We start from the raw sequence: 26,330 nt of genomic DNA on the forward strand, positions 1-26,330 counted from the left end.
GATGGAGGCTGAGACTGCAAAGCGTGTTTTGCAGACAAGTTTGGTTTAGGCACAGGAGGACTGTGATGTCAAGGAAAAAAAGAACTCGCGGAAGTAATAATGGTGACATCCGCACTTGAGCATCGGATGGTAGCAGAAAAGGGTTTTTCAGGGGAGGATACAGCAGGTGTATGAGTTCCGGGCTCGATGGCGTCAGCAGTTCCTGCAGTTCTATACCTTGATTCTGTTTAATGTATGAACATCATCTCTATTTTGTATTAAGTCATCCGGAGATGACTTTTTTTCTTGGGGGGGATGATGTTGCCGGGAATAATCATTATGTCATGTTGTCGTATTATGTTATGTTGTCATCGGTAATTATGAGTTACGGTAGTCAGTTAGTCATCCCGAAGGGCAGTTGGACGCAACGGTTGGTCGCACCCCTTCGGGTATTATATATTGCATACCTTTCCTTCGAAGTAGGATCATGATAGTCGTATCTGAGTTTAATGTTATAAGCACTTGATGTATATGAATTGTTGAATTAATATAGAAACTGGTTCTTCGATATATTTCCATTATGATTTGTGCATTTGCTTTCTGCGTTTAATCGTTTACCGTATGTGGCAAACAAAACTTTTCAACAATACGACTATTATTTGAAGGACAACAGGTACTTTTGAAATCACACTTTGGTATGCACCTTTGATTATGTTGGATAGTATGAAGAGGGCATACAGTATATTAGTACGACATCATTGGCAAGAGTCAACAAATTTGCATATCTTCATGAAATGTCAGACTTTGTTGTGTTGCATACATTAGTTAAAGATTGCACAAGCTCTATTTTCAAGCTTCATCAACAACGTTTCTGGCATCTTAAAAAACCACAAATCATGTGATCCATGGAGTTCCGTGTGGTTTTGAAGGTCTTAATTTGGGCTTGGCGACAAGGGCGCTGCCCTGGGACACTGCGAGGGGCGTTGCCCCTCGACCCAGCTGGGGGTGTTGCCCCCAAACCCTCATTTGATTTGGCAGGTACACTACAAGTTGGGGTCATCTAGTCCAAGTCATTGTCTATCATTAGTCTTTTCAAATATTACTTGTACTTCTCATCTGGAAGATGACTTTTTCTTTTGGGGGGGATGATGTAGTTGGCATAAAATGCCTTTCGTTCTATTTGATAATATTTGTTATCTGGCAATGTATTAATTGTTTGTATTAAGTGGGTTGTCATGCTTGGGTAGTTAATGTGTTAGTTGGTTGACAGTTGTGTTCCTGTCGGCAATCGTCGGGTCCTTTAAATATGTTGAGTATCGTCAAGGAAGGGAGTGTAGTATAGTCGGATCTATTGTAATCCTTGGTTGACCATCTCTGGTCTTGTCCTCTATAATAATTTCATTTGCGAATAAAGATATATTTTACTGTTGTGTTCGGTATGCATTGTCATGTATATTATTATTTCCTGTATTTGATTTATCAAATTTAGCAATAAACACCAATCATATACCCCAAGTTAAGGAATGCATTCTTGGAGATTATTGTAGACTTTTGAAAGAGGTTATTGTGGTTATTCTGTGTTAGGTGGGTGGAAGACTTTATAGAAGATTTGGGGAAGATTTTATTATATTATTAATCTAATCTGAAGGCTCAGCCGAGCAGCGAAAATTCATAACATGGAGGAATATGTTTCAAGTAAACAAATCAAGAAAAGCTATCAAGATAAGTTCTATCCTCTGAACTATTCTTAAAATTTTAAGTCAAATACTATAATGAAGTGTATTCAGTTCTGATTAAATTATGTTTATTAATATATTACAATTCTCACTTTAAAAGTGAAAATTGTTGTCTCGGGACTAAATTAAGGCAAATCCCAAATAGGGACATTACAATATACTCTATAGAAGCCTAATGTTTTGTACATCTTTATTGATGGTGACAATCAAATGCTCTAAATCCTTATCATAGTCTTGATATTCTTCATCTTTTTTGGTAACACCATCTACTATAGGCTCATTGACAACCATTGAATCTTCAAAGTACTCTTCATTGATACACTTGGAAATATTGGATCCAAAGCTGAAACATCATCAAATAGAAAATCATATTTACCATCTAGTTATGATCCCTCAACATGAGTTTCAAGAAAAACTTAAACCTTCTACATTAGACTCTTGATCTCCAAAGATTGTATCAACTAAGAAGGTTGACTACACTTAATTTTTTTAGATTTTTCATATTAAAAGGTTTAACTAATCCTTTGAATGAAGAGGAAACGTCTTGATTCACTGTCATCCCTTGTGCAATTGATGTCCTCTTTTCCAATATAGGTTGTAGGAGAAGAATAGTGTTGCCTTGTTTATGATTTCATTTGTACCTTCTTGCCCTTTGTTTTCTTACCTTTTTCATGCATATTTTCCACTTGCCAATTTTGCAAACACATGAAGACACCTAGTGCATGACTAGGCAAATTGTGCTTACTTTTTAATCATTAGCAATTTTTATTGAATATATTCCGTTATAGTTTCAACTTTAACCATTGGGCTCATTTAGTACATGTTGAGGGTCACCCAAAATTTCCTCGATTTGCATTCGGAATTCCCAATAGTTGTATGAACTCATACATTTTCGGACAACTTATTCCATCATGTCCATTAGTCTCATGAATTTTGTAATGGATATAAGTTGGAGGAGGTGCTTCTAACCTTAGTGGTGATGTTGACAGATGTTGTCTATAACTATTGATGTGATGATGATAGTTGTTGAGATGGATGTTGATAATGTTGGACTGAACACTTTGAGACATATACCTTATTACGATTGTCACTTCATTTACTACTCTTTCCAACGATGTATCAATTGAACTTTGAATTAATGCCCTAATCGTTTCTCTTTTTTTTAATCCCTATTTTTCTAGTAATAAGCATATTATCCTCCAAAATTCAATTGCATGTTCTTGAGCCTTTCCCAAATTATTTGCCTAACTTGTCTTGATGAAGAATGCAATATAGGCAATAGAATATTATTAATCAAACTTAGAAGAATCTCGAGAGATGGCTTCAAATTGGTGCTAATTTTAATTAGTGACTAGATGATTGAATCTTGTAGTGAACTCTAGTGAACTCTTTGATACATTGATTATCATCTTTCTTGGCACGTGAAACTTACGTAAATAAGATGAAAATATTTGGCTGGTTTGAAAAATGTCAAACGTTTCTTTTGCACAGATTACCAATTAGTAATTGAACTAGTAGTAAAATGATGGAACCAATCCACTACACTCTTGATCAAAGTATCTACAAACAAGCGAACGGTGATACATTCATGAGCTATACCCATTATACCACATGCCATTGTAAATGCTGAAAGATGCTCATTTGTAGCTGTCAAAAGCTATTATCATTTTGATTTGTCTTCTGCAATACAATATAAAACAAAATAGTATGTGAGGTAAACTTCTCTTCAAACTAGAAGGAGAAGCTCACTTGAATCATAAAACTAACTCTAAACGCTAGATTATGGATAAAATCTACAAGTACTCACACTATGCACAATAATTATCAAGGGCTTTTGCTGCAAATTGAATTAAACCAAACTAAACTTGCCATAACCCGATTTAGATAGTTTATTTTATATAATATATAACATTTGAGAGGTTATCTTTAAGGTCAGCAAGTCAACTTCTATGAGGAGAACATGATAGGGTTTATTATATTTAAGTTTAAAGTGATCAATGATAAGCCATTTTTGGATTGTGTTTGAACTTGTTCCATGTGTATGTCAACTTCTATGAGGAGAACATGATAGGGTTTATTATATTTAAGTTTAAAGTGATCAATGATAAGCCATTTTTGGATTGTGTTTGAACTTGTTCCATGTGTATCAAAATTCTCAAACTTTATTAATGCAGTGAACCACGGGGACGCGTCCCCCCCCTTTTTGGGCGCGTCCCCCCGTCAGAGACGTCTTGGGGACGGGGACGCGACGTCCCCCGCCGTCCCGCCACCGCCACCCAAACGCCGCCGGGACGTGGAGACGTCCCCGCGTCCCCGCGTCTTCCAGGGAGACGTGGAGACGTCTCCTTGGGAGATGTTTGGGCGTCTCCCAAAGAGACATGGAGACGCCTCCACGTCTCCTTGGGAGACGTTTGGGCGTCTCCCCGTCTTTCAAGAGACATGCAGACGTCTCTCCAAGGACGGGGAGACGCCCAGACGTCTCCTGTCGCCCCCACTTATATGCAATGTTTAAAATTAAAATTTTTTAAAAAAGTGAGTTTTTAAGTTTTTTGAGGGTTAAGGGGTAACTCTAATTGGACGTGGGCCAATGGAAAAATAACACCCGACGTCTTTAGAAAATAATAAAAGTATTTTTGGCCTCGCAGGGTGCTGCCCCTCGACCCCGCCCTGTATCGTGACAGGGAACGCGCAAGGGGCGCTGCCCCTTGACCCCAACTTGGGGGCGCTGCCCCCAAACCCCCGTTGAAAAATATAGGGGGAAACCGCGCCGATAGAAGTAGGGAAAATCTAACCTCCGAGTTTGATCAGGCTCCATATAACAACACAACTTAGAAATCTTGGTATTTAGATTTAGTATTTCAAATTTCCTATAGTCTCATTTGAAATGTAATTCTTACACTGTAATACTGTCATACATCTTTTCAAAACTAGTTTTTCAAGTACTATATGTATATGTACAAGTATATGAGCACCACCACTCCGCCACCCCCCCCGTCGCCGTCCCCCCGCCGTCCCCCTACCATCCCCAAATTTAGGCCCTTGGTCCCCCCGTCCCGGAAACGCGTCCCCCTCGTCCCCCCGTCCCCCCGTCCCCAACGCCCGTGGAACACTGTATTAATGTGTGTGTACTGATAGGCGTTATGAAGACAGAATATTGGCTATTTTCTCATCTAGGTTTCAAAATGTAGCATTCTAATAATAATTCTTTAATCTATAGGATAACTTCCAACCTAAATAGATTCTTCCTAGATAATAATATTCTTATCCAATTTATGATTGAGTTTCATGCCAAAGTATTTATGATAAGGAACTAGTTATAGAGGAAGGTTGTGGAAAGGAATGTGGAGTAATTTGTTTTTCTAGATTTGATAATTTAATATTATCTTTATATAGGAGCGTAATAAAATGATCCTACTAAATAGATTGGTCACTACACATCCTTCCATGTCTAAGAAAAGAGTTTCATTATTTTGTTCATGTAAAAGGTGAAGAGGGTAGAGAGCAACCTTATTTTAAGATCTTTATTACAAAGAATTTCTTCAATTTTCAGTTTAGTAAAAAAGCCATTTCATATAATCTAATAGACTGCTACTTAAGATAAAGATATTTCTATTTCTATCATATAATTGTAAATTTTAAAATATTTAACAAAACCCATAAATTCTTCTTCTTCTGAGCTAAAGATATTTCTATTTCTACCATATAATTGTAGATTTCAAAATATTTAACAAAAACCCATGAATAATTCTTCTTCTTAGCTAATAGTTAAGACATTTACAATGATAATCTTGAGTGTAAGAACGTGATGAATTGTGGAGTGACCACTTTTCAGCTTAAAAGTAAAAGCAACAAAAGCCTTCATTATTAAAACCTAATCATTGTCATAATAGTCTCTTAATATGGTTCCAAACAGCTTAGGAAGCAAATGGCATGCCAATCTTATTCTAAAACCTGAAGAGTTTCTCGTCTCTAGCTTTATAAAGAATTAGAAGGGAGCTTTGGGTCCAATGGTTATGGAAGCCTTGTTTGAGTGCAATTCCATTTCATAACCTTTATGATATTTTTCCTTTTACCGAAATTTCATTGAATAAACTTAAATAAAGGGGTAGTGTCTTCCAACGTGTAAGCAATGAGGGTAAGAGCAACATTTTAAACATATAAAAATAGTAGTTCTAATAATTGAGGTTGATATTGGGGATTTCAATGCATTTCTAAGGCAAGATGAATTTCCGAAACTTATATAGAGAGATGATATGTATGCTCACCATTTTTGTCTATTTATTAGTAAATATTATTTCCATGTCTAGATATATTAGTATACAAAGATGGATAGTTTTTAAACTTCGAAGAGATTAAACTTTAGTGTTCAATTTTTTTTTATTTTGTCTTTCACAATTCAAATTAAATAAATTGTATTGTTTCATTTTGTAGGTTCAAGAAGTATATAATGCTATGAAAAGAGATGTTCGTATGAAGTACTTCTTGTGATACATTTATAAGTGTGACTTGTAAATATTTTCTTATTTGTGATCTGATAATGTTTCTTTTCAATAGTGAGTTGAAATGTTATATATAACTTGTTATCGTCTTCTAATATATGCATTAGAAAATAGAAATGTCTCTATGATTGTAATGGTTGTTTTTCTTATTGATGCAAACAAAAGTAGGGATATATGAATAAATTTCTTCACTTAAAAATCTAACTTTAAATTATTTTATAAGAAGAGTAAAGCAAGATACAATAATAATATGTAGTTCTTACGTAACTTCCAAAAGATATTTTAAAATTCATGTTTTTTAAATAAAATAAAATTTATAATAATTGACCTTTTACTATAGTAGATAGAGTTTATATAGCAATTCTTGTAGAATTGTTTTCAATATCTCAATATATTTTTCCTCTATGAAAATGGTTAATTATATTATTTTGTATTGCATTTTTTTCCTAAAATTAATCATAATTATTGTTCATATTGGTGGCACACCTCAATGTAGTTCTTAAACATATTTTTTAATCTAAACAATTGATATTACATTTTCTTATATAAATACTCAATTAATGCACTTAAGATTAACATCAAATAATTCTTTAACAATTATATTTCCTTTGACGAAATTTCTTGTTTGAAGTTGACTAAAATGTGGCATATTTGTCTTTAGTATAAAAGGTAAAATTAATAGTTGACTTGGGATAAGTGCAGTGGATAACTTGTGGGCATATATAGAATATATGGTAAAGGGACATGCATTTGGAGACATAGAAGATGAAAATATTGATAGCTTCTACTTAAAATTGAAATATGAGTTACTTTATAAATTCTCTCTAGTTAAATGAATCATATGTAGATAGCACTATAGATATGTATGACCAAGTTTAGTGCAGCAAGTGAGGCAAACCATCACCAAGTAAACAACAAAGATATTGCCCATGATTAAGAGCCCCTAATCATATATTACAAATTTTAACGTCTCTTCACTATTAAAAAAACAACGAAAAATATATATGCATTTGTATATATTTGTAAAGACTCACGGTGTGATCATATAAGAATACATCTATGCGTTTCTAAACATATGTATGCAATTTGGGTCACAAAGTGTACTAGGACTATAATTATTTAAATAACAAAATGTTGTTCAATCATCATTAATTTGTAAGCTTCTTAACTCAACATTAATTATTCAATTGTCACTCGCATATATCATCAAATAAATATAGGTTGATTTATGCTTATGTGATTCCATCTTATTGGACTAGCACAAATTAAGCTTAGGGAAAGTTTCGTATTCCTTCACATATTTTGCACAATCTAGTTTCTCCTTAATTCTAAATATTATGGGTTTTAAGTTTGTAATTTTTTTTTATATCTTTATCTTATTTCCAAATTTTGTCCTTTTGTTATCATGCCTCATTAGCATATCTTTGCATTAGGGTTTGGTGTGCTTATTTATATATCTTATGTATCACACACCTTACTCACCCATATGTATCCTTAGTGTCATGATTGACATACTTCTAATTTTCTATTTTTTTCCAAATTGAGGTTGATTACCTCTGTCATATTGTATTTCTTATGCCACAAGCTACTTATGACCATAACCTTCTTTTAAGAAGTGTGACTTGTTAAAACCTAATGGCTACCAAGTTTAACAATAATGAAACCTTTCCTAGTGCTCATGTTGATACTATCTTGAATGATTCACAATTGTGATCATGAAGCACATTTTGCGAAGCAACATCTTGCACTTATTGGGCAAGCCTAAATTGACGCATTTACTCATCTAATGTCCTTGTGAATTAGCAAGTCTCTTTTTTTGAGACATTTGAGGGATGCTCAATGATATTTACAACATTAAGGAATCCTTATTAAGCCCTTATAATCATCTATCCTCACATCCATCCTCTTCTAATTACAACCCTATTGTTACCACCTTAATGAGAACTAATATTGTTAACCCTATTGTTGCACCTAATTTCATTATTCCTACCTCTTTCCTTGTTGGCTTTGTTCCCAAATATAGCTCACCCCATGGCTACACTCTTGTCATAACCACCTCTAGAGTTTACATTCCATCTATAGTTACATTTGCATTCCATCCTTTTTCACACATAGCCACAAGTGATATGCTTCCTATTCATATGTTCCATAGTATTTCTCCTTCCCATCCCATGAGTCATACTTTATTCTCCTCCACCTCCATGAATAGCATTTCTCATAATGTGATTAATCCGTCCATGGCTACAACATTGCCACTCACCTCCCAACCTCACTAATTTTTCCATTGTTTTACATACACCTAATACTAACCTTATTTTCACCTCTATCTCGAATACACTATTACATGAAGTGGCAGATCCAAAGAAAGCAATCAATGATCATGAAAAAGATTATATTGCATACAACCCTCTACATTATATACATTTAGCCTATGCAATTGTTACATGTCCATTCGATATAGTATTTGTGGCTTCTAGATTTGAATTATATAATGGAAGAGGATATCAAAGCATTCACATAGAGTTGTTTGTGGTTGCTTTCGTAGACTTTGCATATGATGAAAAGATATTGGTTTAGTTGATTCCACAAACCTCAAAGGACTATGTTGTCTAGTGGTTCAATCTTCACCTCCTACTTTTACAAAATGCTTTAATGATCTTTGTTACAACATTTTCATATAAATATGGGTTTGAAGATCATTGTGAATGATTTGACTAGTTGCACCCAATAAAGTAATCCAGGCTATCATTTATGTTATCTAGTTCCAATATTTGTATTGTTAACTAAAACAAAACACCAATTTGATAATGAGGAGTTATAAATTATGTTATATTGAGTGACTACTCCTAGTTATTAAGAGTAATGTGCATTTGGGTAACTTTCTCACTTTCAAAGACGTGTATGCATCTAAAGAATTGAAGCCAAATAATTTATAAATAAGGTGGATATAGCACACTCTATCCTTAACAAATATATATGTTATTCTTTTAATATCATTAATAAGCCATTAATTTGTATTCAATTGACTCAACAATATTTTCCTTAGCAATATGATCATGTTCAAATCCATAAACATAGTTCTAAACAATGATATATGGGAAATAAAGCACGTTGAAACAACACAAAATTGAGCTTGAGAAATCCAGTTTGGGTGAATAAATTGAACCTAAAGAGCAACCACTCCTTGTTTCACTATGTAAAAGGATGTACAAATGTTTCACAAAATCTTTTTGGGTCTAGACAAGCTCAAACAATGTTGAAAGAGCTTAAGTACATAAAATAAGCATTGATTGCTAACATAGAGTTACATACATATAGTTTATTTTAAAATAAAAATTTTGACACCATCAACTTAGTGTCTAACCGCCTCTAGGATGTAGAGGAGTGAACTTAAAAACTTCTCAATAGCTTCTCCAATGTGAGAAGATGGAAGATCAGCTGTTAAAATTAAAGATGAAATGGTTGACATTGTAATATCCCTTATATTCTGAGTATTTGCATTCTAAATCAAGAGGATCTAAACTATGTATTTATTTGTTCAAGTATACTAGTATACCTATACTCTAAAAAAAAGATATGTGAAGTAATGCCAAGAGATATCACATAATTGTCTTGCATGTTTATTAGTTGTCAAGAAGGACATCGAGTTGAATAATGTTGCACTCTTTCACTCTCATTAAAGATGTAACAGTTTCATATACTTAGAGACAAGAGGCAATGATTCTATTTTATTCAGAGTAGTAAAATAATACTTATACAAAAACTGAAACATGCATGCATTTACCTATCATCTACATGTCAAATTTATTCAAAACCAATATTTTGTTTACGGATATTCATATGTCATTGTAGATGCCTCTCGGCATAAATACTTATACAGAAACTGAAACATGTATGCATTTACCTGTCATCTACACGTCAAATTTATTCAAAACCAATTTTTTGTTTACGGATATTTGTATGTCATTGTAGATACCTCTCAGCATAATTACTATTAACAATTATTCATAATAATTATTAAATAAATATTGATTTGCATTTATAATCACAATCAATATTTATTATTAACTAATATTCACAATAATCATTAATAGCCACGATAAATATTAACTTATATTAATAATTTCAATAATAATTATTGTTAAATAATATTTATTCAATAAACACATAAATTTTAATTTGCATTTATTACAATCACAATAATTACTTTTAAATAATATTTATTAAACAGACACAAATATTAGCTTGCATTTATTACAATCAACAATAATTATCGTTAAGTAATATTCACACATAATATTAGTAAATATTATGTTGACTGATGTTTAATTTGGAATCACCGAATTGGTTTAGGGTAAGGTTGCTTTGTTTTACCATTTCTTGTGGGAGAGACATGTCCATTGAAAAAATTCAAATAGGATGGTACTTCCCCTAGCCAAAGGCATCGGGTAAGTAAGAAGGAAAATAAGGAGAGGTCAGTAGTCCCACAAATTGGGTAACACGTGCTGGTAAGAATATGAACATCTAAGATTGTAGGATGTTATTAATACAACATGATGTTTTTAATGTAATAAAAATACTATTAATACTACATGATGTTAATATAATAAAAATATTGTTAATACTACATGATGATGTTAATATAATATAATTATTGTTCATACAATTTGTAGACACCTAAAATTATCCTAGCTTAATTAAATTATTTATTTATTTAATTCATTTAGCCTCTTCTAGCTTTTTCCTCATTTAAATAAATTTTTTATTTATTTATTTGGTCCTACTTCCTTTATTAATTAAACAAATCTCTATTTATTTAATTAATTCATTTACCTTTTTTCTCTATGACACATGGCATTTACCTCTTAATTTTCCTCTACCTACCCCCTCATTATTTTATTGTTTCTTCTACCTACCCTTTAATCTTAGCTGACCATTTATCTTCTCACCTCCTAATCTTATCCCTCCATTTTCTAAAGTGTCTTCTATATAAGAGGATACTCTCCTCCTTTCACAAACCTAATCAATACTTTATGCAATCAAGCCTTCTTGCGATCAGGCGACTTCACAACCACAATCCGTTCTTTATTGAGCTCTTGTGCACATACAAAATTTGAGAGCAAATATATCAAACAAGATCAATAGAGATTGAAACCCTACTTGACATGTGAATAGTATTTTTGCTCAATTTGTTGATTTGCATGTTCTTAGGTATCTTCATTGGTGTATGGTGAATGTTTTATTGTAAGACTAGGGTTTATTGTAGTTGGATCTTTGTGTTTTTACAATAGTTTATCATCATCATTTTTCACCGTATACATTTTGGCACGTCTGGTGGGAATCTTGTCCCTTCATTTCTAACTTTTGTTGGTTGTTTTTAGCTTTTTTGTTGAAGTTGCAGGTCAGATCAATGCCGATTTCAAATTATTGCACGTCTGCGACTTTTATTTCTGCGTTTGTGATTAGAAACCGCGTCTGCGTCATATATTTCAGCGTTTGTGTTTTCTATTAGTTTTGTGGGTTCATGATTCTCTTTACATGTCTACATTTGGTATTTCCACGTTTTCGTCCACAAATCACGTCTGCGTTTGGTGTTTTCGCATTTTTGCTTTTGTTCTGTGTTTTGTAGGTCCGATCTTCTCTTTTCGCGTCTTCATCCAGAAATTGTGCCTGTGTTTGGTGTTTTCACGTTTTTGCTTTGTTCTATGTTTTGTAGATTCAAGTTCCCTGTCTTTTCGCATCTGTGTTCAAGATTTTCGCGTTTACGTTCTATTTTCTCTTTGCATCTGGTATTACTGCATTTTTATTTTCATTTTTCATTTTGGTCTTTTGACTTTACAGTTTTCAGATCTGGTTTTTGATCTAACCCCTTGCTTGGACTAACAAGTGGTGCAATTGTCTTGAAAAGAAGAAAAACGTATTGTCGAAGGCCCTTTTCACATTTGGATTTGGATTTCTAAAATTTACCTAACTAGTGTGCTTGCAGGTGGGGGTAATCTATCAAAACTACTATTCATTTGTTGTAGGGGTAATCTAGGTGTGTCTTTGAAAATTAGTCTAATTAGGGTCACATCTTTTTCATGTTGGGTTAAAGAACTTGTTTGAAGTGTTTGGTGCATTTGCACACTTTATGTTTATAACCCTAGAAGTGATAACAAAAGTATCCTCTCCCCTCGCCTTCCATTGGACCTTGGGTGTAAGTGAAATTGTTATCATCTTCTTTTTAGGTAAGAGGGTCTATCTCCCAGGTATCCCATAAGGCCAAGTGAGAGAGCACAAACCAAGCGGTACTTTCTTCTGATCGCTATATAAATTAATACGTTAGGCGAAAGCTACGACGACTTGGTGACATGTATCTACACTGACGGTTCTCCATAGTATGCACACTTGTGTTGGATGCATTAAAAATCCTCTTTGGGGATTAGGAGTGAGTTCTTAAATGAGTCGTTGTCGTATGGGTAGACACCAAGAATCGTAGAAGTTCTCCTACTAAACACCTTTTGTTGTAGAGTCCAAAAATCTTTACATTTGGTGGTTCAGGGAGTGCGGATCGTACCCCGTAGATACCCCTCATGTACCATTTCATGTTGAGACAAAAATCCCTCATTTGATGTTTGGTCTTATGAGGTAAGAGAATTTGGTATGCTCGAGAAGTGAGTGTCGTGGTGGGGAAGCCAGTGCTACCATAATCTCTAGTTGTCTACTTGTTTGAGGTATTTCTATGTTGTGGGGGCCCCATTGAATGGTTTCTATTTCCAGCCTAGGTTGTGCATGTTTTCAAGTGTCTTCAATTAGTGTTATACCAATGGAAATCTTTTGAACATACACACAACATTTTGGACAAAAATACCTTCAAACATTGTGTCTTCATTGTTTGTTGTGTTTTCTTGCCACAAGACTTCAACATTAAGATTTGGTCACATTAAACAATTATATATCTGGATAGATTCAGGAAATTCTCTCAAAAGCGTGTATGTGATAGTTAAAATCATGTATGTGTCAGAAAACTGCATCTGCGCATGACAGAAACGAGTCTGTGTATTAGAGAATCAACATTGTCAAAATAACAGTTAAAATTGCATATGTGCTATATACAACCATGTATGTGATCTAAAACTGCATCTGGGTTGTTTTAAATCACATCCGTGCAGAAAAAAATCATCGGTCATCAAGAAACCGCGTCTGCATAGGACAGTACTGCATCTGTGTTCCAGAGAAGAAAATTTTGCACAAAGTTGTCAAGGAAAAGTGCTTAGGTTTTGAGATCAAAAGAGCTTCCAAGGCAGCTTCCTTTTTAGGGCTTCATCTTTAGTCAGTCAGTCTTTAACCTTGCCATACATTTTCAAACCACATCTTGCAAAACACATCTTTGTGGTCCTTATCATATCTTGCAAACATACTACAACATCTCACTAGGAGGTGCTCGTATCAGATCTATCATCTTAGGTCCCATTTGGTCCTCTTTAGTCAAGGCCAACTTACCTCATTAAGAGATCTATTATCTCTTTGGAAGCCACACCTTACTTTAGATCACACATATCTTGGACTTACACTTTTGGACATTGCAAGACAACCCTAGATTCATTCCATCTCACATTCCCTCTTGGTCTTCCATAGTCTTCACATTTTCTTCCATCTCTCATTTTAGCTCAGGTTTAGTTCATGGTTGAAACCCGTTCACAAAGGTCTAGAAGAGAAGCCAAGAAAGCTCTAAGATCTCTCAATATGAGTACTTATGAGTTCTACAACCCATTTGAAAGTTGCAGTAATATGTCAAACAATGATAATGAGCACAACAATGAAAATGACAGTGCATCTATTACCTCTGCAAACATTGAAGAGACTGATAGATCCAAGGTTCAATAGGTTGGTTGAGGAAGTCATGAGAAGAGATAGACAATACTTCTTTCAAGTCATGGCACAAATTGGAACAAAGCTACCTCATGATTTTGATATGTCACAAATTCTAGAGGAGGATCCAAATCAATTGAATCAAACACATGCAAATCCTAGAGGACATAATGGTGGTAATAGGAGAGAACGTTTCGTTTTTGAGTCACCCTCGTTTTTGTTTAAAAAACCAGAAGTCACCAACACTCATACTCAAGCCAATTTTACTAGAGATTCTCATGAGCAATCCCGTGGTCGACCTTTTGCATGGAGGAGAAATACACATACTCATACTCATGATAACACCCAAGATCATACCAATGCATACAATTACACTCAAGGGAACATTCAAAATCATGACACGAGGAGACCCCGTGTAAGATTTGGGGGCAATATTAAAGATCCTTCTTATGATACCTCCTATTCTCATGGACATGACATGTATAATTGACCTAGACCTAGTGCTCCTCATTATAATACCATACCAAGTGGTCCATATGCCAATTACAATTATGTTCCCCCTCCATATGAGCACATCTATGATCAAAATCATCCATACATGTATTATATCCCTCCTCCTCCGCCCGATGGCTCAAGCAAGGGACTAACTCAAAGAGAAAAGACACCACCCAACAACAAATCAAGGATTTGCAAAAAAATGGAAGACATGAGTGTACCAAAGCAAGAGTATACAATGAAAGACATGTCCTTATCCATTTGACTGAAGTGTTGCAATCCCTCCATTTCCTCCACATTTCGTGACACCAAAGTTTGATAAATATAGAGGCAAGGGAGATCCTAAGGCACACATAAAAGAATTTTTTACAGCATGTATTGAGGTAGCCAAGGAGGAAACATACTTGATGAGGTTGTTCGCACAAATTTTATGTGGACAAGCTATGGAATGGTTCTCCCAATTTCCACCTGGAATTAAATCATGGAGTTATCTAGCAGAAACTTTCATACAACACTACTCATACAATAATGAAACAGATGTATCAGTGACTGCTTTGTGCAATACCAAGCAGAAAAATGGAGAGTCCTTTGCTTCATTTTTACAGCGATGGATAGGTCTTTCTAGTCAATGCTCTTGTGATATCCCACAAAAACAAATGGTGGAAATATTTACTCAAAATGTCAACAAGGATATTGGATATGAACTAAGAAAAGCTTGTTTGTCCACTTTTAAGGAAGTCATTAAAAAGGGATTGGCAGTTGAGAAAGCCCTTATTGAGAAAGGCGTCATTAAGTTATTCAAGGATAACAAAGAGAAATCAAATGGGAAATACAAACCCCACTTTTGGAACAAGAACAAGATCACAGTTTATGATGGGGTAGTAGATGCAAATATGGTGAAACCAAAGATGACTTTCCCCAGTGCGAGTTCATCCAATACAAACAATCAAGTGAATGCTCAAAGGTCATCAAAGCCTCCAAGAAAATGCACTCCATTGGGAGAGCCAATTGAGATAACATTTAAGAAACTGGTTGCAAACAAGCTTATAACAATACCAGACAATCCACCTTATGAACCAAAAGTGAAACCTGCATGGTGGAATGATGATGAGTTTTGTGAGTACCACAAGAGCAAAGGGCATAAGACTAGCAATTGTCATAGATTGAAGAACATCATACAATATCTTATTGACAAGGGAGACATAGAAGTTGATGGTCACACTTCCAATGAGGAACATGCGATGTACAATGAGCCAATCCCTAAACATGATAAAGGAAAAGCCAAAACAAATAATCAAGCTAATTATACTAAGATGGCCTATGAATATATTGTTATCCACATTTCAATAGACAATCATGTTTCTATTATTATTATAAAGGACAAAGTTCCCAAAGGTTCTACCCAAAGGATTAAAGTTGTTTTGAAAGGCATTGGACCATCATCATCATCAACCCCTGAATTTAATGTCACAACCCATCAAAGTAAAGTCACCTTGCAAGGTATTTCACCCAAAAACACAGCCTCATCATCGACCAAATGAGTATGACCTTGTACATCAGTTAGGGAAGACACCCACCCTCATTTCCATTCTTGAGCTTTTGTGTATATCCCCTTCACATAAGGCGATTCTTGACAAAGCATTGAGAGAAACCTCTGTACCCACTGATCTAAATTTAGATCAGTTTCAAGCCATGGTGGGATATCTTTCCACTCCACATTGCCTTACATTTACAGTGGTCGATGACGCATCCATATGCCAACCACACAATGCCCTCTTCATATTGAAGCCTTTCTCCATAAAAGTCACATCAAACAAGTCTTGATAGATGGAGGAGAAGGTCTAAACATTTGTACATTGAATACCATTAAACAATTGGGATACTTTGAACAAGCTGTGTATTCAAGGAATAAAATCACCATTAAAGCCTATGATGACGAAGAACACTCATCCAAAAGAATAGTCACCTTACCTTTATGTGTTGGGTCAGTGACAAAGGATGTGGTTTGTCAAGTCTTGGATTTATATCTCACATATAATATACTCTTGGGATGTCCATGGATACATGAAATGAGAGCAATACCATCAACATATCATCAATGTATCAAATTTCCTCACAATGGAGTTGAAGTAACATTGAAAGGTGATCCAAATCCATTCATGTATTGCAATAACTTGCGACCAAAATTAGAGACAATAATCCCAATCAATAGAGAAGCAACTCCATCATCACCATATATTGATATAGAGTCATTAAAACCTTCTACATCAAAACAAGGAGAGCTCAAAGGAAAATACAAGGACAATGGCATGGAAGAGTATACTTTGAACCAAACAATGTATCTAAAACAAATAATGGACTCTCCTAAAAATTATGGACAACCACATCCTACTAAAAAAGTATTAGCAATCACAATAAAATGGGGTACCACTACATTCCAAAAATGGGGTGAGATGGAAGAAGAGGACCTTCATAAAATGCTTTATAAAGAACCTAAAGAGGAATCTACACAAGATCACATCAAAATACCATGTGCGAGTTATGGCAAAGGTTTCAAGTTCTTGCAAAAATTTGGATATGATGGTAAAGGCCGTCTTGGGTTACAAAAGAAAGGAATTGTTGAGCCATTGCAAGAAGATATAATACCAAAGAAGCAACACACCAAAGGACTTGGTTTTAGACCTCTAAGATTGCGTGGACTTGGTTCTAAAAAAGCATTAGAAATTACATATTCTACCTCCACAAAAGAACAAAAACAAGAGAAGCGCTAATCTATTGATTGTAATGAATGTGAATGGGGTTTAGACAAGTCATCTAGTGATTACGCACTCGCGGAAACATTCAGAGAACCAGGTGAACCCGCTGCAGAAGAAGAGTTTAACAAAAAGATCAAAGTTGATCAAGCAACATTATCAAATTCTATAACCCAAGAAGAGAAAGATAGTGGAGAACCATGGATTCATTTATGGTCGAGATTGATGAGGAGAGTTCTAGTGATGACCCCGACGATTGCATTGAAATACCTGAGGACTCTTATGTCTTTACCATCACACCCGTTGACTTCGAAAACACCAATGGACTTCTCCTCATTCATCCACAACTTATTGATTGGGACCAACAAGGGCCTTTACAATTTGACACATTTCAAAATGACAATGCATTCATTGATTATCTTTGCATACGAGACGATCTTCCATTGGGGGACCATAAAGCAAGATACTTCATAGAACTCAATAGTGTGGCATAAGTTGGAGAGGATGCCAAATCTTCCAATCGCAAAAATATAAAAGTAAAAACAAATCATGGGTCTTATGGTGAAAACCACATTGTGGTGTTGTATGACCCTAAAAAGGTAAAAACAAAGGATGTATCTGAAGGTGAAAACCTCTTTGAGGCGCCTGAGGATGGAAGATTTGACACCCTCCCCATAACATCCTATGAAGAAAAATCATCAATGCTAGTGGAGGAAACTACCAAGGTAAACATTGGCACAGAGGAGACGTCGCCTAGCATCTTCTTGGCACAGTCTTTGACAGAAAAAGAAAGACCAAAGTTCATAAGTTTCTTCACAAAATGACAAATCATCTTTGCATGGTCATATGCTGATATGCTTGGATTAGATCCTGATTTAGTAATGCATCATTTAACAATCACTCCAGGAGCTAAACCAGTAAAACAGAAATTAAGAAAAATGCATCCGCAGGTGGCACTATTAGTCAAAGTAGAACTGGAGAAATTATTGGATGTTGGATTCATTAGACCGATTGACTACCCCGAGTAGATTTCTAATTTGGTACCTATCAGTAAACTAGATCGTACCATCAGATTATGTCCGAACTTCAGAGACATAAATAAGGCTTGTCCTAAAGATGATTTCTCGTGTTGGGACCTCAAAATTTTGCATAATTTTGAGGACCCAGGTTCAAAATTTTGGTTTTTGACATTCAGAATTCCCATTGTAGGATAACATGTTGAGCTATATTGCAATTTCAACAAGTAACTGATCTAAAAATAACATGTTAGTCACACATGAAGATGAAGAGGGCAAGCATTGGATATGCTACTGAGACAGATAACTAGACAAGGATGACACAAGGAAGAAACCCTATGCCAAGAGACCCTTGTGTTATCGGCCCCTTTGTATTATCGGGCCATCATGCTTAAATAGAAGAGCAACTTTCTTTTGTTTGTTCTCAATACCCTCATTTTGCCCGATCCCTCAATCTTCGATAGTGGTCCCCACTCTTGCTTTGTTAACTTGTTGTCTATCAGCCCCTTTATTAACTTGTTGTTCTCAAAAGCCTTGTTCCTGTCGATCCTTTGACCTCCAATAGTCAAACCCACTTCATACATATGACTGTAGGTATCCACATGGCGGCAGCGATCTGGTGTGCTCAGGCAGTGACATGTCAGGTGGGCCCCCACTCATCCTCCATGCTTCATGATGCTTACGTGACGCGGATTGGTTCTCCCATTTTGTGGACCCCGCATTGGTGGGCCGACAGAAATGCCTTTCGGCATGACTTGCCTTCCGAGAAGATGGATTTCTTCTTTCATCGCCGTTTGTGTTATGCTAAAATCCTCTCTTTCGGTGTGACATCTTTGTCTCTAGATGAAATGTATTTTCTGTCTAGCGGTGTTCTCTCTTGGTTCGAGCCCACTTCATCTATGTGTTTGCAGGTGTTTAGATGGCATGTGGTCATTGGTGTTCACGTGGGACCCCCTTTTATCAAACCATCATGTTTTTTTGTGTTTTGTTTTCATTCCAAAGTTCCAAATTATCACGACATCCCGATACTGGGCACTATCAGTCCTCCCAGTCAGTCCTTTGGTTTTGAGACCACTTCACCCCTGTACCACTTGTATCCTATTGGCAGTTGTTGATTGGTCCACCGTGGTGGTAATCTGTTTGTGTGGGGCCCTTGGTGATGTGGCTCTCTTTTTTGGTGAGACCATCTGTTTCAATATAACCCTGTTCGGCTTGTGAAGACCCTTTGTGCTACAACGATGTGTTCTTCAGCATAACATTGATGGAGTCTTAGCGACATGGGTAACCGTTTCGATGTAACTTGGGGTTTCAATATAGCCCAAGGTGCCTTGTGTCGATCTATAGAGCTACACTGAAATGCAGGAGGCCAAAGGAGAAGCCTCCCCACCATCCCACAGGGATGGAAGCCGTTTTGATGCTACAGATGCTTGTCGATATGAGATTGATCCACGTGGCTATTGGCCAAGTTTGACTAGATGATTTGGATGATGAATATGAAGACAAGTGGCTTCTAGATGATCAAATATGAGATTTGATATGCAGAGTTCAATGCCTGAAGATGGGGGATCTTAAATGTGGGTAGTTCTCCTATCCAATCTAAGCAGGTCGACAGAGGATGGAGAGTGCATTAATGGAAATCTTGTTGCAGATTGCTTGGTGGCTCGAGGTGATCTACAAAGGATATCATATCTTACGGGCAGGTGAAGGTTACTAAATTTAGTAATCTACTCTCAAGGATTGATCCAATATGGAAGATGATGGAGTTAATGATGGTAGCTAATCTACAAGTGGGATAGATTATATTCATGGCTCAAGAGGATTACTGAGATTATCCTACCATCAGATTCACAGTGCTGGTGGTTGTTCTAGCAACCATTTGCATTAAATGCCTCTAGAAGGATTGTGCGCAGTAGATTTTTTGTAATCTTAAGCTGTCAAATTTTGACAAGTATTCTTTCTAGCCTATAGCTTGTTTTTGTCCCCTGTTGTATAAAAGGGATTTCAAGGCCAAAAAGAAGGATTCTGAAGATTTTCAAAATAGCATGTAATAGGAGCCAAGGAACATAGAGAGAAGACTTTTCCTCTTTGCAGGTGTCCATTGTTATGATATATGTATGCTTATAAATATTAATGAGAGAAGGTCATCTTCAGATTGTCTCATGCTTTGTGTCCACATGTTGTATGAGTTTCTATGTTAACAACATATGAATTCATCCTCTTCAAGTAGGAGTGTATGATTTTGAATATGGGGCACTTTTAATGAAAGAGTTAAATTCTATTTTCAAGATCATTACAGTGTGTGTTGGATTGAAGTGTTAGTCAGTTTGTATGATTTTCTAAACAGGTTGTGCAAGTCATAACATGTTCAAAGGTGTTCATTGAATATGTGCCATAACAAGTGTTGATTGTTTGCAAATTGTACTTTGTTCACCCGAAGTAGGAACTGGTCAGATTAACATTTCAGAATCATTCTTATTTCACCTTTTATATTTTTGCAGTAGGAGTAGTTATTAGAATAAAGAACCAATCTTAGTGCATGCATAAAATATATAAACTGGGGTTGAAGCCAGAACCAAGAGTTTATCTATCTTTCCTTGGTATATTTTCATTGAGATAATCTGCTTTAGTAGGCAATGTCTAAGCATAAAGTTGTCATAGGTCATTAGGAAATTGTGAGGTACACCTGCATTGGTCTAGCAGAGTCAAAAGCGTAGGAGACTTCAGTTTTGTAACTGAATCTCATTCGTTGGCCAAATCCAGCCTTGAACCTATTGATGAGAAAGTGGCTAAATCTCTAGGTTTGGGGACCTGTTGATTTCAGAACCAACATCCCACTGCCAAACATTGATTTGATAGTAGATCTTACAGCTGGTCATGAAATTTTATCATTAATGGATGGATTCTTCGGGTATAACCAAATCAAAATAGCACATGAGGACCAACACAAAACAACATTTACTTGTCCTTGGGGCACCTTCTGTTGGAATGTTATGCCCTTCAGGTTGAAGAATGTGGGTGCTACATATCAAAGAGCAATGACAACTATCTTTCACGATCTCATGCACATCATTGTGGAAGACTATGTTGATGGCCTTCTAAGAAAATCAATAATAAGGGAAGCACATCTTGATATTCTATCTGTGGTTTTTGAACACTTAGAAAAATACAAAGTCAAATTAAATCCCAAAAAGTGTATCTTTGGGGTGACCTCCAGGAAACTCCTTGGATACATTATCTCACCAAAGGGAATTGAAGCAAATCCAGCAAAAGTCAAGGCTATATTAGAGATGCCACCACCAAAGAATATTAGTCAACTACGGTCTCTACAAGGAAGACTCCAATCAATATGCACATTCATTGCACAACTTGCAGATAAATGTCATCCTTTTCAACATCTACTTCACATGAATATCGAATTCAAATGGGATGATAAGTGTCAATAGGCCTTTCAGACTCTCAAAGATTATCTCTTGAATCCACCAGTATTGATGTCACCTATTCAAGGAAAACCCTTATTACTTTACATATCGGCTACACAAACAACACTGGGGGCACTTTTGGCACAACAGGATAATGAGGGAAAAGAAAGAGCTATATATTACATCAATCGTGCATTGTTCAGGTACGAGCTTAATTACACTCCAATTGAGTGTGCCTATCTTGTCGTAGTTTTTGCATCACAGAAATTGCATCATTACATGCTAACTCACAAAACGAAGCTCATTGCAAGAATACATACACTTATATACCTTCTCAACAAAGTGACACTCATTGGCAAATTAGCTAAATGGGTTATGATCTTGAGCAAGTTTGACATTGAATATGTTGACAGAAAAGCAATTAAAGGACATGCTATTGCAGATTAGCTAGCAGATGCACCTATGATTGATGATACTCCTATTATCTCAGAATTCTCGGATGAATCCAATTTCACAATAACACAATCAAAGCCTTGACAATTATATTTTGATGGTTCATACATGCAACATGGCACAGGAGTAGGTATCCTCTTCATCACACCTCAAGGGGACCCCATTCCTAAGTCATATTGATTGTCATGCCCTTGCACAAATAACATAGAATAATATGAAGCATTAACAATAGCACTACAAATTGCAGTTTAGTGGAAGATCCAAGAACTTCATGTTTTTGGGGACTCTCAACTAGTGATTCGTCAAGCAATTGATGAATGTCAGACTAAATATGAAAAGTTAATTCCATACAAGAAAATGGTGGATGATTTCAAGAAATATTTCACACAGATAATTTTTTAACAAATCCCAAGGGATAATAATCAAGCTACAGATGCCATGGCTACCATTGCTTCTTTGATTGAATGTTGTATAATGAAACACGCTACAATTTCTTGGTGGATAATCTTTTGGTTCCTTCATACGAGATCACTCCTGTAGAAATGATATGTGTTGCTGGTCCCAAATTCCCCTTGGTACAACACCATTTTCACTTACCTCCGTAACAATACCCTTCCACCTAAACTTCCAACAATAACGTCATACCTTTATTTGTCAATCTTCCCACTATGTCATTTTAGCTAATACCCTTTATCGTCGGGGTCTAGATGGTACTCTCCTTAGATGTTTAGAAAGTGGCGAAGGTTAGATTGCGTTACACGAGGTTCATGAAGGTATATGTGATGTTCACTCTAGTGGTCCAACCTTAGCCAAGAAATTGATGAGGATAGGATACTACCGGCCTACTATGGAAAAAGACTCATATCAGTTTGTCAAGAAGTGCAAGGAATGTCAGATTCATGGTGACCTTATTCATGCACCAACACAGGAACTTCAGTCGATCACTACTCCATGGCCCTTTTGTCAGTGGGGACTTGATCTTATAGGCAAGATTCAACCTCATTCTTCTAATGGCCACAAATTCATTATCACGGCTATATAATATGTTACAAAATGGATTGAATTCATTCCTCTCACACAGGTCATTGGAAAGAAGATTGCAACCTTTATCCTTATCTATATCATTTATCGATATGGTGTTCCCCTTTCCATTGTCATAGACAATAGGTGTCCCTTCAAGAATCAAGATGTTCATGAGATTTGTGATCGGTTCCATATTCATCACCGCTTTTCCACTTCATATTACCCCCAAGGTAATGGTCAAGTTAAGGTGTCTCATAAAAATATCCTCAAATTTCTCAAAAGGACAGTCGATGACACTAGCCGTAAATGGCATATACAACTCAATCCTGCACTCTGCGATTATCACACAAGTGTTCGCACACCTACTGGAGCTACTCCTTATTCACTTGTCTATGGTGATGAAGCTATCTTGCTTATTGAGGTCGAGTTACCTTCCCTGTGGGTCTCCTTACGCAACTTGATCAATGACAAAGACTACAGGGTCTCCCGTCTACAAGATTTGGAATTATTGGATGAGCGTAGACAAACTTCTTTTAATCACCTCAAAGAATATCAACAATGAATGAGTCATAGCTACAATCATAAGGTAAAACCTCGCACATTTGAGGTGGGTGACTTAGTACTTTGAGAAAATCCTAAGAATCGACATGATAGAGAAAAGAAGGGTAAGTTCGAACCAAATTGTTTTGGCCCTTACGTCATCATAGTAGCTTATGGATCAGGTGCATATCAACTCTCGACACTAGATGGAGAACCTTTGGAGGATCCTATCAACAACATGCACCTTCGCAAGTTTTACGCAATTTTTTAGAGTATCTCATTATCAAAAATACAAAAAAATTAAAATATGTCAAAAATACAAAAAAATTAGAAAAACAAGAAAATCGTTTCTTGGTAAAAACCTGACAAATAGGCACCTTGTGACACAAAAAAAAAGAGAAATAAATTCATCCAACAATGAAAACCACTTCGATGGTGCCCTAGGCAAATACTATGGTGAAAACTAGGTTACCGGTGCCATGTGTAGATACTTTGCTCCTCCTTCGGGATTCAATCCTATCCTTTCACTTTGCACACACTCACAGCCTACCATCCCATAGTGAACTTTCCCATTCCCATCATGGCTTGTTATTGATCTACCTAAGATTGGTTATCCATTCATAATAAACCCCCTCTTCACCCTTTCCTTCCATAATAAATTAGGTCCAATCTGTAATTGGGGCAAAATCCTAAGTCTAGTGATGGAAGTGGTACCCTGAGCATTGCATGTTTTGGGGAGCATCGTCTTTTCATTCCTCCTTTTTGCACACAATCCGCAATAAAAGATCATTTGCATCGTCGATCCACAATAAAGTTCCATTCTTCTCCGCAATAAAAGTATCAGTTTCATGGATTCAGTCAATTTCAGATGAGACATAATCAGCAGTGGGCTTTCAGCAAATCAAATCTTTCATCAGACTTTGGCAACAACATGGTTCAACATTATCTATCCTTTATTAGGAAAACAACATTGTGATCAAATCAAACATGTTAACCTATGTGGCAAGAAACACACATAACTTGAGGATTACAGTTTATGTTGGTGTCAAGTCTTGGTTTTCTTTTGATTTTATCTTTTGGTGACATGTCTTTTAGCCTTTTTGGGATGTCTCTGACCAGAGATTTTATCTCCAGGATGTCTTTTATTAGAAAGGCAAGGATGGGATATGTTCACCTATTTTGTTGTCTATGGATTGTCTCTTAGTAATACTATGGCTCGTCCAAGGATATGAGGACATGGTGAGTCTAGTGTGAACTGGGGAATTCTTTGTTTGTGACTGTCTAATCTCCATGCAAATGGGTACAATGACTTTCTAGGTCGATCCTATACCTGGATGGTCATAACCTATTTTCCATAATAAATCGCAATGATGATAATAGCACAAGAAGGTATTTCACCTCCAAATCTTCTATATTTCATCCCCCTTCCCGTTTGTCCTCTGTTGTCCCTTCTTGAGTCCATGTAGCTTGCTATCACATGACTAAGTATGAGACACACCAAAAATATTTGCATTTCATTTAGTATTCATCTGCATCATCACATGTTAGTAAATCTCACCATATGCATAAATCATGATAACATCACATCCTACACACACCACTTATTAGTATCTCATATAAGCATTTGCATCTTCATATAAATCATAAAAATAATGTAATCCATCATGTATATAGAGCATAAATAAGTAATCATAGAACATCATTTTCATAAACTCCTTTGCATCATGCATATAGAAAAAGCACAAAAAAACCAATGCATCTCATCATATCTCATTACATCATCATAGGCATCATAGAATCATAATAACACGTGCATCATAACATCGATTGCATCATCATATAGAATCATCGCATCTAATAATCATAAAGCATATAGAAACATCACATAAGAACACATGCATATAATCGCCACAAAGATAGGTCATCTCATATATATATATATATATATCAAAAATATCAATGTCATGATACAATGATGTAAAAATATCATATAGCTACAAATTCACCCAAAGGTGTCTACATCATCATATAAAAATGATACAAAATGGATCCAAGAGAGCTATGATGAACTCCCTCCCTTGGAGTCGGTAGGCCTTGAAGGAATCTGAGCTCTCGAAGTCCTAGCCCCAGGATCATCTTGTTTGTCCCCCTTCTGTTGGTGGTGCAGGTGGACCCATAACACCCCCACTAGATGTTGCTCATCTGTCTCATCCTATGGTCATCAAACGAGAGGATCTCTTGTAGATGCCCGCTCTAAGGTGTGGAGGAACTATTGCATGATATATGTTCCTCCATTACTCTATCTCCTCTCCTGCTCAAACAGAGTATGCAAAACCTGAGGATGTGTCTCCTCCCAGACCAGCTTGTGCTGCTCTCAGCGCCTCCTCTATGACTATATACCGCTCTATGTCCCATCCCTCGTGCTCTATATCTCTCCTAGTTGTCACCTCTCGAAAGAGATCATCAATATCATCGACCAGTCCTTGCATGAGCTCTCGCAGCATGAGAAGCTCATCCTCCTCCTCATCTCCTCCCTGGGCTCTCTCTGCCTATCCACCTTGTTCAT

At 36.1% G+C, this 26,330-nt stretch overlaps 1 protein-coding gene across 2 annotated transcripts in view; it reads left to right on the plus strand.

The window, feature by feature from the left end:
• LOC131067508 (uncharacterized) overlaps positions 1 to 6,348 on the plus strand; it is a 215,308-nt gene extending 208,960 nt beyond the window's left edge. For both annotated transcript variants that reach the window (XM_058002527.2, XM_058002529.2), the window contains one exon: positions 6,147 to 6,348. In XM_058002527.2, the coding sequence (XP_057858510.1) occupies positions 6,147 to 6,203 (57 nt within the window). In that variant the 3' untranslated portion in view covers positions 6,204 to 6,348. The remainder of the gene's footprint in view (positions 1 to 6,146) is intronic.
• The last annotated feature ends 19,982 nt before the right edge of the window (positions 6,349 to 26,330 follow it).

The sequence above is a fragment of the Cryptomeria japonica genome, chromosome 10 (genome assembly GCF_030272615.1).
Source record: "Cryptomeria japonica chromosome 10, Sugi_1.0, whole genome shotgun sequence".
Lineage (NCBI taxonomy): Eukaryota > Viridiplantae > Streptophyta > Pinopsida > Cupressales > Cupressaceae > Cryptomeria > Cryptomeria japonica.